Source organism: Centropristis striata, chromosome 14 (genome assembly GCF_030273125.1).
Source record: "Centropristis striata isolate RG_2023a ecotype Rhode Island chromosome 14, C.striata_1.0, whole genome shotgun sequence".
NCBI classification, from domain to species: domain Eukaryota; kingdom Metazoa; phylum Chordata; class Actinopteri; order Perciformes; family Serranidae; genus Centropristis; species Centropristis striata.
In genome coordinates this window covers 30,262,699-30,278,057 of record NC_081530.1, presented here as the reverse complement: position 1 = coordinate 30,278,057, position 15,359 = coordinate 30,262,699, and the positions used below count along the sequence as shown (strand labels likewise).

The window sequence follows — 15,359 nt, the reverse complement described above, 5'->3', positions numbered from 1 at the left end:
TGAGTGGAAATAATGGTTAAATGTAGTGCCAAATCTGTTTAACAATCTCCAAAAAGCATGAAAATAGTCTTCATGTACTTCAATCCTAATGTTCTAAAGCCTTCTACACTTTCCCGACTTTATTTTAATTACTTATTTTGTATTACAGACAGTGCTGAGCTGCATCTCAAATTAATCGCATGGTTCACAGCTTTCAGATGACCTGCTATTTCCTCCTAATAATCCCTGGAGTTTGTTCTGTATCTTTAGTTTGATACAGCAAAGAATCTATTTAAACACATCTCATTTCCAGAAACAAATATACATATATAACTAGAAGGGATTTTGACTTGCTTGTTAACAATCTTTGCTCACAGCTCACATAAAAACCAAACTTTTAGTTAAATCTATTCTCTGCCTCTGGTTTTATTCTTCATGCTGCTGGCTTCTTGTGTAATGCGTCCCCTGAGGGACTCATGTAGGTGTAATGGTTTGGAATAATTGGCACTGAAACGGCTTAAAAACATTCAGTAAAAAAAAAAAAAAAAATCATGCTTCCCTTCATCCTCGTGATATTTCCACACAACTTTTTATCCAGTACTCTGTGGCAGCCATGTTAGATGCAGCAAATTAGCTGATGATTTAACAAAGAGAGCTTTATTTGCATTTTTACATTTTACTCTCTGTGGCCTTGTGTTTCACTGCAATATATAAAATATTTATATGAAGTCTATAAATCCTGCAGCCTTATGGAAAAAGCTCATCATGGCTCGAAGTGGCGGCAATTAAACAATATCTTTTGTGCAGAATAACAAAGTTATAATGACAGAAATCGTCAAAAAAAAAAGAAAAAACGCAGGTTCAATTTTTCTTCAAAAGGTATTTTTTTAAATTGCAATAAAATTGTATTTACTTATTATACTTTTCAAAGTGCCAAGTATCATTAATATATTGTAAAAAATATTGGACTATTTACATTATTTGTCCTCTCCTCTCTGCTCTGTGTAAACAGCCTCTCCTGTCCTCTCTTCTCGGCTCTGTGTAAACAGCCTCTCCTCTCTGCTCTGTGTAAACAGCCTCTCCTGTCCTCTCCTCTCAGCTCTGTGTAAACAGCCTCTCCTCTCTGCTCTGTGTAAACTGCTCCTGTCCTCTCCTCTCTGCTCTGTGTAAACAGCCTCTCCTGTCCTCTCCTCTCAGCTCTGTGTAAACAGATTCTCAGTGAATATTTGTCACGTGACCGTTGGTCTCAGTAGAATCAATCATGTCTTCACAGTGTCTCTGAGGAGCAGAATTTAATGTTTTTAACAGGATCTGGTTAGTTTTAGTTATTTTTGCATCTGTTTTTTTATTTTTTTTCGGGGGGTGGGGGGGTGGAGGGGAGATAAATCACTCGTGCTAGCATTGCTTTTCTTGTTTTCTTGGTGCAAAGCCTGGGAAAACAGACTCGGGTAAAGTGCAGTGACCTCGCTTAAGCCAAGACTTCTAGTAATGTGTCGTGTCAGCTGTAAGCACATCACTGCTACACAGAAAGAAGAAGAAGAAGAAGAAGAAGAAGCACATTTGGAAGCAGGCTTGTGGTGGTAAGTTGGTGGAGGGAGAGACAGGCTTGCATTAAGCGGAGAGCAGCCCAGACAACTTTCAGCTCACACTCTTATGAGCGATGTGTCACGTTCAACGGCGGGCGCGTTGACCGTGACACAGCTGCTGTAAGAGTGCAGGACGACAGGCCGCCACGAGACAGGACAGACAGTGTGACAGTGGTGAGGCCGTGGGTCCGGCCGGCGGCTGGTCACCGCCGCCCGTGCTGGACCGTGCTGCTGACCACGAGGCTTACCGATGGTAGCAGAGTGTTTGGGGCTGGAGGCAGACCCCTGCTGGTTAAAATGGTGGTGCAAGTTCCCAGCTGCGAAGAGAGCAGAGCCGACAAACTGATGGACAACCACTCCAGAGACACAGAGCCATGTGTCGAGTAAGCATATGTGTCAGTACAGAGAGAGAGAGAGAGACAGAGAGACAGACAGAAAGAGAGAGAGAGACAGGCAGACAGACAGACGGTCCCTCCAGGAGTTGGCTTTTTTTGTTTCTTTGATAGTTTCACTTTACTGACACACATTTCCACAATAAAACTGCTGATTAACATAAAGCAGCTCGTCTCCTCGGCCCCACAGAGGACGCAGATGAAAGACAACGTTTTATTCTCCATTAAGAGTTTAAATTATTCACTCAACCTCTTTGTTATTTGCATACTATGAAAACATCACAGAGTGAACCTAAACAGCTCACTAAACACTTTTACAATCAGGTAGAATTTGGTGCAATAAAGCAGCTTTCATGTGTTTTTAATGTGCTGATGTTGCAGCAGGCCTGTCATGATAACCACATTCTGTTAAATAATCTAATTCTGACACAAATATGCATCTAAACTCAATGACAGATATATGGAGGTCACTTTGATTATTTTTTCTCAGCTTATATTGTAATTATTATGATTATTATTAAGTACAATTACCTATTAATTTGGCTGGTGTTTGGAATAAAATGTTTTTGTGGCATCATGTTGATTAAAATTAGTATCATTTTCAATACAAATATGCAGGTAAACACAACAGCAGATATTATACCATAAATGGATATTACCTTGATAAGTCAATATTGTGATTATTGTGACAGGCCTATCTTGAACTAAATCCATAAAATATATAATGATAAAATCTGGACTTTGATTTCATTTTAAGACCATTTAATACGACAGTTATAATGATAATATAATAGCATAATAATGCAAGTACATTGAACTGTTAATTTGGCTCTGATGCTGTGAATAAACATGTTTTTATGGCTTCAAGTTGTATAAAATTATTATTATTCTCACACAAATATGCAGATAAACACATTGACATGTTAAACGATATATCGACATAACTTTGATTATTTCTTCTCAGCTTATATTGTAATTATTATGACAATATTCGACAATTTTGCATGTACAATAACTTTTTAATTTAGCTGTTATGAAAAAACATGTTTTTATGCTGTCAAAATTATTATTATTCTCTCACAAATATGCATGTAAACAAAACTGCAGATATTATAGGATATTAACTCTATATTGTGATTATTGTGACAGGCCTATGTTAAAGTAAATCTATAAAATCTATAATAATATTTTTTTTTTTACTGTTTTAGGTTTGTGTTGAGGCCTGTCACAATAATTATTTTTGTTCGAGGATATATTGTGCCAAAACTATTGTTAATAAAACAATATAATAGTAATTTAATGTCACGGATATAATGATAATATAATGGCATAATAATGAAAGTATATGAATAATAGTATAAATATACTAGAAATAATGAAAATAATGACAATTAACTGTTAATTTGGCTCCGGTGCTGTAAAAAAACATGTGTCATGGCTTTAAAATGTTCTTATTCTTAACTTTGATCATTTCTTCTCAGCTCGATAAGTCATATACTGTAATTATTATGATCATATTTGACAATATTGCAATTACAATTACTTTTTAATTTGGCTGTGATGTATAAAATTATTATTCTGACACAAATATGCATCTAAACACAACCTCAGATATTATATGATAAATGGACATTACCTTGATTCATTTTCTAGCTTAATATTTCATATATTTTGATTATTATAACAGGCCTATACTGAACACAATCCATAAAACATATACTAATTAAATACATACTTTGTTTTAGGTATGTGTCTAAACCTGTCACAATAACTATTATTATATAGTATTTTGTCCCAGAAATTATTGCAATGAACAATATTGCAATTTTTGCCACTGATATGATAATATAATAGGATTATATTGCCAGTACACCGTTTCAAAGAGCAATTCACTTTTAATTCTTAATTCTTATTCTATCAATATCCTCAATAAATGCACCTCAGGTTTTATAATAGTCGGTAAAACCTGCTGTTTGTTTTGGAAACACAAGGGGAGATATAATAAATAATCATATAATAAGTCCATATTGTAATTATAGTGACAGGCCTGTATGTGCCCAGTGTTTTTGACAAGTAATAGTTATTTCCACCCCCAAAAAGCAACTTTCTAGGAGATCTTTACTTGTACAAAGAGTTGAAATTATCATTTTTAAAAAGTTCTGCAAAAACTAAAAAAAAAAAATCACAAAACAACTGAGCAAACTCCTGGAGAAAGCAGAGAGGTGAGAGACAGAGTGAGCAGAGAGACAGAAGTGTTATGTTTCTGTGTGTGTTCAGACTCTAATTGTGTGAATTGTTACAATACAAGAAAACAAACAGGTTGAGCAGCACTCTGACGCTCAGAGTGTCACTCAGAGAAACAACACCAAGCCGCCTGCACAAGATGCAATAGAATGAGAAAATTAAAACAGGAGACTTGTTGGATTTGTGTCCTGACAACCTCAAAAAGAAAGTGTCAGAACTTTTTAAAGCATTTCATTTAGCTGAGGAACAAAAGACTGTGGAAAACATCCATCTGTGGCCAAACAAGTCCACAGAATCGCATCATAAACATGACTGCTGCAGGCTTTCAGTCGAAAGTTTTGGGCTTTTTTTTTAACCCTTTTCATTCTGTCTGTATATACCACTTCAAATGTTTACCATGCTGTGTTGGTATCATTATTTATACTGAATATATTTGACCTTATCTCTATCTCTGTCTATTTTATTTGGCCGATCATCATCAAACAAAAACTGTTATGTATGTAAATGCCAGAACTTTAGAGGGGAGCTCCATACTGCTTTGTTTTTTACGTCATTACATCATGAAAAAGGGAAAAAAAGTGAAAAAGTTTCTGGCAAAGACAACTTTAACCCTCCTGTTATGTTTGTTTCTCAGGAACAGCAATAATGTTTTTGGGTCATGATGAATTAATAATTATTCCATATTTGTGTCAGAAACTATGGAAATCTCAATAAACATTGTTTATATTTCATTAATAACTCCATTACTATCCATTTCAATCAATATTTAGTGCAGTGGTGTTCTTCACCTCTCACAGATCAGGTTCAATGAGGATAATTCACTCGTTTTTAATTAAAAATGCACGTTAAAACTTTTTTTTATATACATTGGAAAGACCGACATAAAAAATACAATGTTTTTACATGACACTGACTTTTTAAACTTCTATTTTACACTTTAAAATGTTTTCTTTATGTGAAAAAATACTTTTTTTTTTTTTTTTTTTTTTAAACTTTGAAATAGGTCAAATTGACCCCCGGGGCATGTTGAATTAATCATTATTATAAATTAGTGTCAGAAACTAAAAAAGTCCATTTAAAATTGTTTAGATTTCTTTAATAACTCCCTTACTGTCTATTTCAATCAATATTTAGTGCAATGGTGTTCTTTACCTCTCACAGATCATGGTTCAATGAGGATTATTCATTTGTTTTTAATTAAAAATGCATGTTAAAACTTTTGTTATGGACATTGGAAAGACCTACATATAAATACAATAGTTTTTTTATTTTATTTTACACTTGTACTTTTACACATGTTTTCTTTATGTGAAAAAAATACTTCTAACTATTTTTTTTTTAGATTTTTAAACTTTGTAATGGGTCAATTTGACCTGCAACATAACAGGAGGGTTAAGGAATCACAACAAATATCAGTGTTTAGATTAACTTGTGGTCAAAGTACAGGTGATTTATCAATGAGAGCTGCTGACATAACGCTAAAAAACAATTTGCAGGGTTATGTGCAACAGATCTAACTTGTGTCAGCATTCCAACGACGCTGCGACAAAAAAATATTTCAGATTCAGATGAGTTTTATTCACTGTGTGGTGAATTGGATCTCAAGATTTTTCTCTTCTACATTACGGCGTTGTCTGCAGCTCTCTGACCTCGGGCTGGAGGACATCTGTCATCTGGATGGAGTGATTATGAATAAAAGCGCCAATTGAAAGAGTCAAAGAAGCTTCTTGTAAAATTCACTCCACTCTGTCAGAAGTCCAGAATCATCACACAGACCCAGGTTTCAAATAAAGAGTCAATTATTTGGAGCTGATAGTAAAGAAACGCTTGCAAATCAGCGGATATTTTAGTTTTTTTGAATCGTCACAACAACAACTGTCAGAATTTGATCCATTTGGAGGCGTAAAATGAAATAATTTACAGGTGCATCTCAATAAATTAGAATATCATAGAAAAATGAATTTATGTCAGTAATTCAATTCCAATAGTGGAAATAACACATTATATAGATCCATTACACACATAATGAAACATTTCATGTCTTAATTTATTTAATTTCTTCTAATAATAATAATTACAGCTTACATTAAATGAAGACCTAAAATTCAGTGTCTCAAAAAAAATGTAATATTGCAAAAGACCAATTTGAAAAAGTTTGTTTAATATGTAAATGTTGGCCTCTGAAAAGCATGTCCATCTATATGACTCAATACTATAATACTTGGTTTGGGACTATTTGACTTCAACTGATATTAAGATGCACCTGGAATTCAAATTCAAGTTATCAGAGCACTAAAACGGAGAGCCCGCCTCCAACACTGCACCCAGATCTCTTTATGTATCATTCAGTTAGTATGTTAGCTGTGGTACTTCAGAGACAGACGTGTGTTACTGAGATTTAACTGAAATTTGGAAGAAAAAAAAAAAGCTATTAGCCTCCATGTCACTGGGGAGAATGCTGGTGTGTAATTAATGATTTGTCTCTCTGCTGGTTTTACAGGAAGTGGGAGTGGCTTACTGCGGTTGTCTTTGCTCTGCAGGATGGGGGTGTAGAGGTTTTTGGATGTGCGTCCGTCTGAGGTGGTGGTGGTCAACACTGCCGCGTTGTTCCTCTCTCCCTGCTGCACCGGGCTCGACTGGTGACGCAGGATATCCACCAGTGATCTGACACAGCAGAGGACGGAGAGAGGGAGGGAGGGACGGAGGAGGACAAAGAGAGAGACAAAAGGTCAGAAAGGGACAGAAAGAGAAATATAACGAGGAGGGGGAGAAGAGTCTGAATACAGAGGAACATTCAGTCCAGATCTCTTGTCCAGTCCTCTGTGTAAATCACCACTAACAGGCAGTGAGCGCAGCTGTCCGGAGGCTCACCTGGGCATGTTGATGTCCCTGTTGCGAGGTCGCCGTGCCACCTTGCTGAAGGCGATCCTGACGCCCACCGCCACCACCAGCGTGAAGGAGATCACACCTCCGATCACGTAGCCCGTACTGCAATCAGGGAGGAATGACGTCAGCGCATTCAGCACGTCACTATAACGGTGTTATTCTGCACAGAAGACATTTTTAACTCCCTGCTTCTAGCCACGATTGTGCCGCTTCCACAGAGCTGCTGGACTTTTATATTGCAGTGAGAAACAAGGCCAAAGTGAGGAAAATGTGACCTGAACTAGGGGTGGGCGATATGGCCCAAAAAAATTATCACGATATTTCAGGGTATTTTTGCGATAAGAATATTCTTGACGATATTACAAAATACTGAAAAAAATATAGAAAATATGATTTTTTTTTTTTGTCTGTATAAATAAATAAAAAATATTCAACAAAATAAAAATCGATCATGAATCTAAAATGTAGTGTAAAGTGCAAATCTCAAAATTTACTCTTGACTCTTGAGTATTAGCAAATAATAAAAATCAAGGGGCTGGAGAAAATTTTGTACATTTTTAAGTAAAATGCATCAATCTCGTGCACTTTGAGATCTTAATGTGAGCAAACACCTGATATAACATTTTTCACAGTCAACAGGGCTTTCCACTAGGACATGGGGTAGCAGTCAGTGTTGAAAAATAGCTGTTTAGGGGGGTCTGGGGCATGACCCACTGGAGAATTTTTTTTTCCATAAAAGCCCAAATTTGGTGCCTCTCACACATTCTAATGCCACTAATCCATCATATACACTGATCCTATCATTGCATATTTTAATGAAATATTGTAAAGAGAATAAGGGTTCTTGTATGTTTTATTTAAGGCATCTTATTTTGACAGTCTTCTTGTAAAATCTGTGGTGGATTCTGTTAACACACTCTGGTCTTATTATGAAAACTGCATTGTTTAGCGACAGGAAGGAATAGTAGCTTTTTGTGATTAACTCAACTTTAATTGTTAGCTAATGTTAGCTTGCGGCTAACGAACAGCATAATTCAACAGTGTGTTTGGACCTCTGACGGCCCGGACAGGTTGAGAGTATTTAGTTTAGCGTACGCACACAAAGAGATGATGTGGGGACGGGACTGCTACAGACAGGTAGGCATGTTTCTCTAGCTGGAATTGTTTTGAGGTGCAGTGGGCTGGGCAGCTCGGTATATTCAGTGTGTGTGTGTGTAAGAGTGTGAGTGCGCGCGCATGTCTCCAGGAGGACGGAGAGGTTGGTCGGGGTTTTGACTGACTGACTGGTGACAGACACTCTGCTGAGCAACGGCAACACAACGCAAAAAAAAAATCTATTATCAGTCGTGTAAATATGCTTTCAGTAGCTTGAAATGTGACGTTAGCGCAGCACATGAGACTCTGGCGGTCGAGGTAATTAATGCTAAACCATTACGCCACTACGTCAAGAAGTAGGAATGTTAACAATATCATGATATGCATTTTTTTACTCTAAAATACTAAAAGTATCCCGGTATAACCGTGATCGATGCGATATGGCACACCCCTAACCTTAACTAAAATGGAGCAATAAAAAAAAGTTATTTTCTTGATTCTGTTTACAAGATAGAGACAGAATATCGTCCTTAAAGAGTGTTTAATGACTGTTTCCAGGACTCTGACCTGCTGCTCTGCTGCTGCAGCGTCTCGAAGTCCGGGTCGGGCTTGTTGCCCGTGTTGACGGTGACGGGGACCTGCGGGTCGGCCCACACGGGGGAGTTGTAGTTGTTGCAGGAGTCCTGGTCCAGCCGGCTCCTCTGGTGCTCGCAGCAGAAGCGGTAGTGGCAGGTGCCGCAGCAGTAGATGTAGCTGCCCTTGGAGCAGTTGAACGTGCTGTCAAAGTGCCCCATCACGTCGTAGTAACCCCTGAGGAGCAGAGAGGGAAAGATCAATGTTAGTCCGTGTTTCTGTCCCATGTAGGACTCATTCAAGACCCTGAAACCTGGTCCAAACCCAGATACATTTATGGCAGTAAAAGCCAAAATTTGTGTCCTCTTGCACACTGATCTTAATCACTGATGATTGTAAACATGTAGGAAATTATTGTAAAGGAGATCAAGTCTTTTTGTATGTTTTATTAAAGGCATGTTTTGACAGACTTCTTGTACATTTTGTGGATTCAACATGCTCTTATTTTGAAAACTACATGTGTTTAATGACAGGAAGTGATGCATACGGATATGCTTGTTGTTAACAGTGACGTTCGTACACTTGTCTGTGCTAAAGACGTTAAACTTGTGCTCTTTATAACTGATGCATGAATCCAAAACACAAGAAATTCAAACAAACAATTTAATCCATAAAGATGAACTTTACTTTGAAGCCTCTGTGTGATGCACTATTTCAGTGGCAGTAGACTGTGGGAACAAGAGGCGATATGTTTCAAAATAAGATTTCTCATTAAATATATCTGCTGGGTTGGTGGATCAGACACACAGCGAATTAAACACACTCATAACACTTTAATTCACCGTCTTTGCATGTGTGTGTGAGGGTATTTGTATGTTCTGCTGCTTCCTGTTGAGGCTGCAGATGCACAGATGGTGTAAAAAAATGTGTATTTATACTGACACTGTACAGATTATGCACATAATTCACGATTCACAACACACAGCAATTCTGACACACACAGGGAGCCGACACAGACAGACAGGCATTTTTCTCCATCACCATTGTTTTGAAGCGGAGGAGAGGCGTGAAAATGTGCACGCTGTAGTGAATGGCAACTTCTTAATCAAAACTATTTCATTAGAATCAAAAATAATAACATAGCTGGCTGCAGGTGAGTCCAACCTTGTGTGTTTGATCTTATAGAAAGCTCTGCATCCAACATTTAAACACAGAGGAAAGGCTGATATGTGTTACTGAGCATCAGAGCGATGACGTCATCTCTCAGACGGAGACGTTAAATAAAACATCAAGTTTAGACGAACACAAGTGACGATCTTTATGCAATTTTCTAATCTGTTTCTCTGTTATTACTGTTGGAGCGTAGCTGCTCTGTGTGTGTGTGTGTGTGTGTGTGTGTGTGAACTGATTTAGAGCTGATTACATGTTGCCTAGAAACAGCGAGACGCCTCTCAGTGCAGAAATATAAGCTCCAGTGAGATGGAGATCAGAGCTGCTGCAGGAGGAAAAGAATCATGTTTTTTTTTTTGTGTGTGTGTTGTTTTTTTATGGTTTCCAGTGATGAACGCAGATGGAGGCAGAGCTGAGCTGTAAAGGAGACGCAGCCTCTCTGCTGGGAGCCGTAGACGACTTGTTACAGCTCACCTGAGGCTCGTCAATTCTGGGTTTTAACCAGCTAGTCGTTCTTCGGGGGGGTGGGGGCTTTGATTCGAGCTGGTTTTCACCTGGATTTTATGTCCCTCTGCTTCCAGAGGCTGTTTCTGCTGTGAGAGGACTCTGATCCTCCACAGGTTTTATTACTAACTGTTACTAGACGAGTTCTTTGTAGGGATGCACTGACAATTTGGACAATGCAGATGTTTTTTGTTAGTGTTGTGCCGGGAAACAAAGAAATCTTCATTTTAAAGCAATAATTGAGCTGTTTAAAGGGCTGTTTATTACCAGTCTGCCTGCCAACAACCAACACAACATTAAACCAGCATAACAATAAAGTGACACATCAGATAAACATCTGTGAAGCATCACTGAACGACGTCTTAACTGCTAATAGGCCGACACCAACGTTCGGCAGATACCTGCAGTGTGCCTGTTGTTTTTGCAATAATTTATCATTATGAAGTCATCAAGATATGAGATGAAGATTTGGGCCATATGGTGCAAGTCATAAACCATGACTTGAACACTGAAGAAACTCAGAATACCAGCAGCTATCATCAGACTGACTGGATCAATCTACTTGTTTTCATTTTAATCAACGGACAGAAAATAAGTGCAGTGTGGCTGTGTTGTTTGGAGATTCGAGTGGAAACTGAAAGCTAAATGATCGGATTGTTTTTGCAGAAGCTGCACCAACATTAATCAGAAAGTCTGAGGGACTGGTGGTAAGAAGTCAGTTTCCACTTTAATACTAGAGTCTCTCTAAAGACCTCCATCAGGGTCATGATTTGATGCAGTTTGTCTGTTTGTCAGCTGATTTACAAACAAACTGATTGCTCCATTTTCATGAAACTTGGTGGGAGACGAAAGCATGGTTCAAGGAAGAACCCATTAAACTTTGGAGCAGATCTGAATCACGGAGCAAATACAGACATCTCATTTTCACTTTCATTAATATTGCAAGAGAGGAAGCATTGGTATTGCATTCATGCCAATGTCAGAAAAATGGGAAAAATTAGATCAAGACTGGGGAAATTTACATCAACGCCAACATTAGTCTCGTTCCATCAACACATTTCTCCATTTTCTTTTCAATTATAAGTTGACCAATTGAATACAGTTCCTAAAGACTTTTTTTTATATCTATGCGTCTGTATCTTGAGCTGCTGTGACAACTAAATTTCCACATCTACATCTACATATTAAATCTGACCTAAAAATATTCAAAATGAACCTCACAAAAAGACAACAGGAAGTGTCTGTACCTGCACACGTCCACGTCCACCAGCTGTCTGGGAGGCGGAGCCACCTGCGCCGCGCCCAGCGGAGGCTTCAGGGCGTCGGCCGTCATGTTCCTTGGCAACATGGTCTGAGGGAGGGGCTTCGGTGGGAGCTCGGCCACGGCCGGCGGATCGTCTCCGTCCTCCACCTCGGCCGCTTTGGGCGCCACCTTGGGCCCGGCGGGGAGCGGCGGCAGTGGCGGTTTGTACCCAGTCAGCCGGAACAATGTTGTGCTCCTTTTACCGGCTGCTGCGGCAGAGCTCCCGCCACCGGCGCCGGTCAGAGTCCTGGTGTCGCCATCGACGGCACGCCGCTCCGTGGTGATGGAGACCGTGGAGGCGGCGAGGCAGGAGGACAGCAGGAGGGCGAGGGACAAGCAGAACATCCCTCTGGAGCTCGTCGGTTTCATTGTTTTATCACAAAGTTCTTGAGCCGCCGTTAAAATGAATTCACCCACGAAGCTCCGGGTGTGAATAACGAGCGTCCTTGATTTATAAAAAGGTTTTATATGAAAAGTCTGATGAACTTGTGGAGCAAAGCTTAAAGTTTCTCGGTAGTTCACTCAGTTCAGGCGATGTCTCATGAAAGTGTTTGGCATATCACTCCTTCAGCTTCGTGTAAACATTTCTCTCTGTATACAAATCCTTCCGTTAAGCAGCTTTTGTAAACATTGAGGTCTTTCAGAGTTTTTAGGCCCTGTACGAACTGCCTGTGAAATGGCTGTAGTTCTGAAATTATAACCGATTATAAGTAATGTTGTTTTATGGCAGCGGTGGTCGGATATTTTAAATTTGGTCTGACGGTTTTACAGTCTCTGGGCCAGAATTCATCAAAACAGGCAGTAATCTATTTGTTTTCTTTTTTACATTTTCTGTAAACAAAAAGAGAAAACTGTAAACTCTTTTTAACAGAACGACCCCCCCACAACAGGAGTCTTATACACCTCCGACTGAAGAGTTTTCTGGGAGTCGTTTATGGCACGAAAGTTACGATTCACGTAAGAAACTGCAATGGAAAAATGTAGTCTGTAAACATTTAGCGCAGTATGTAAACTTGTCGGGTGGATTCTTGTTTTGTTTTGTTTGGCACTTCTGTTGTCCTGCGTGGTTATGTAAAATCATACATGGAGAAATAATACTTTTTAAAATGAAATCTCGAAGCTCTGTATCTGTAAACAGCAGCGCTGGCAGCTTTAGAGAGCTCGGCTTTGTTCAGCAAACAAGCCGAGAGGAAGTCGGTCTGAATTTGGCACAAGCTGTGGCTTAATTCTTTTACACCAGGCTCACAATCTGCCAATAAACAAACTCTTCCAGTTAAACGTTCAAGAGGAAGAGAGTCAGTAAAGGTCAATATGCTTGAAATTTTGGTTTAAAATGTAGCAGAACAGTGAATTTAGACGGTAGTTTGACTTATAAAGCTGCTAAATGAACAATAAGCAGCATCAAATGTTTAAGAAAAGCGTCTAGAGGACAGGTCAGTAAATGAGCATGTCAAGGCATTCACGAAGCGAGAAACTGGTGACGAAATTAAGGAAAAAGGTTTAAAAAAAAAAAAAAAAAGAGGAGGATCTATGTGCGTTCGATGCCCTTGTGTGAGTGTCTTTGCTCTGAGTTTAGCTTGGCCCAACAGAAGAGAACGAAGGAGGGCTTGGGCCCGGTTCTAGCAGGGCAGCGAGGTTCTGCCCACAGAACAGACATGAAAATGTCCGGATTCATCCGTCAACGCAGAGGAGCACGACGACGCGGGAACTCGACACGGCCACAATCACCGCCACGCTCGACACCGCGGCTCACAGATTTACTACGATCTCGTTAAGACACGTGTATTAAAAAAAACAACAGAAAAAACAAGCCGTTTCTCTCATCCGAAACGTAGGAAATTTAGGGTTCTTCTCACGAGTTTCTTCATCGACTCCCTGAATGTGCACCGATGTGTCTGAAGATCACTCCGCGGAAGAAATCTGAAACATTTTCGGGTGTTTTTGTTGTAAATGAGAATTTGTATGGCTGGTGTTCAGTATGGCTTTAGGTTACAAACTCCCACAACAAATGTAAATACAGTGAAAGGTTTTAAATTGCATGTTTGTTTTCTGTTTTGTTTTTTTTAAAAGGAAGAATGCAAAAAAGAGGTCACTGGGATTAGATAAAGGGGCTGTTTCAGGTTTGTTCGGTGTAAATCGAGCGCCACACGTGGAAGAAACAAGACGAAGAAAAGAGCGAGAGGCGTCTCTCGTGTAAGCAACTGGAAGAAGGAGATAGGCAAAGTGTTAACAGTGTTTCACAGCGCAGACTGAGACGTGGTTAAAATATCTCCAAGCCTTAGAGATAGCAGCAGCAGCAGCAGCAGCAGCAGCAGCAGCAGCGGTGGAGTCTATATTTATCAGGTTAGACGCGGCTCGTGTTGCCCGTCAGTCAAACGCCGTCCCGCCAAAGACTTAAAATGCTCAGACGGCGCCACGGCACGGTTATCGCTGCTCGCCACGCCGCCTCTCCTGCAGCACACAACTACAAGCTGGAGGATCTGTTTATAAAGCACTTTGAACCAATAATGCACTGATCAGCGTCTCTCAGCTTTAAGAGCGGCAGCGATGCAAACACGGAGCGAAGACAACGGATATAAAGTTTGTTAAAATATAAGAGATTAAATGAGACTTTAATGGGAGGATGGCAGGGTGTGTTAATGTGGTGGTGGGTGGACAGGGGAACTAAATAAAGATGTCCTTTTGTTACTTAATCAGGTTTCTCAAAGCTTAAATTAACTCTTCTTGTGATTTGGTGATGGCTAGTTTCAAAGATTTTTTTGCTTCTTCTTCTTGACACAGTCAGTTTGGCACCTGGTTTTGGTCTTGCTTAGAACAAAACAGCAGACGAGGCGGGTTCTTCAGCCTCAGAGTCCCGACAAGAAGTAAAAACAGTGTGAAAAAGGAGCGGGGACAGTTAGTGAGGAGCCTCGGCTTTAAAAAACAGCCGAGAGAATCCCCCAGGAGACCTCCATGTGGTGCAGGGACGGTCCAGTCCACATCCAAAGTGGCTTCCAGCTCTGTTTTCTGCAGGTCTCTCTTTCTCTCTCACAGGTTTGCATCCACGTGTTCACCAGTTTCCACACTGAAAGACAAGAACACAGCATGCATCAGGATGCATTCAGTCTGGTAGATATTTTGTTTGTTGAGGAGGAAACAGCTCATTCTGTGTGTGTGTGTGCAGATATTCTAGAAATCACTGTTTTTTTCTACTCCATTAAACTTCACTCACTGGGTTTTTTTATCCATATTTTCCCAAACAAAAAGAGGTTTAACAGTTCTGTACTGTCAAAACTTCTTTCGAAGTTCCCTTATATAGGTTAAAAGTACTAATAACACACTGCAGAATTACTCCACTACAAGTAAAAGTCCTGCATTCAAAACTGACTGAAGTAAAAGTACAAGTATCAGCATCAAAATGTACTTAAAGTATCAAAAGTAAAAGTACAAGTATCAGCATCAAAATGTGCTTAAAGTATCAAAAGTAAAAGTATTCGCTATGCAGAATGGACCCACTCAGATTGTCCAAATATATTATTGTATTATTATTTTTGATGCATTTATGTAAGCTTTAATTAACTGTTGTCAAGGTAGGGCTAATTTAACTACTTAATGTACTTTAAAGTGGTTTAATTCATAAAAATGCGT

At 39.3% G+C, this 15,359-nt stretch overlaps 1 protein-coding gene across 1 annotated transcript in view; it reads right to left on the bottom strand.

Moving 5' to 3' along the window:
• shisa7b (shisa family member 7) overlaps positions 1 to 15,359 on the bottom strand; it is a 58,806-nt gene that overhangs the window by 17,405 nt on the left and 26,042 nt on the right. The window contains exons 3-7 of the mRNA XM_059349613.1: positions 11,677 to 14,796; positions 8,750 to 8,992; positions 7,073 to 7,189; positions 6,720 to 6,865; positions 1,814 to 1,882 (exon numbers count right to left, since the gene is read on the bottom strand). Of these exons, the coding sequence (XP_059205596.1) occupies positions 1,814 to 1,882; positions 6,720 to 6,865; positions 7,073 to 7,189; positions 8,750 to 8,992; positions 11,677 to 12,101 (1,000 nt within the window). The 5' untranslated portion in view covers positions 12,102 to 14,796. The remainder of the gene's footprint in view (positions 1 to 1,813; positions 1,883 to 6,719; positions 6,866 to 7,072; positions 7,190 to 8,749; positions 8,993 to 11,676; positions 14,797 to 15,359) is intronic.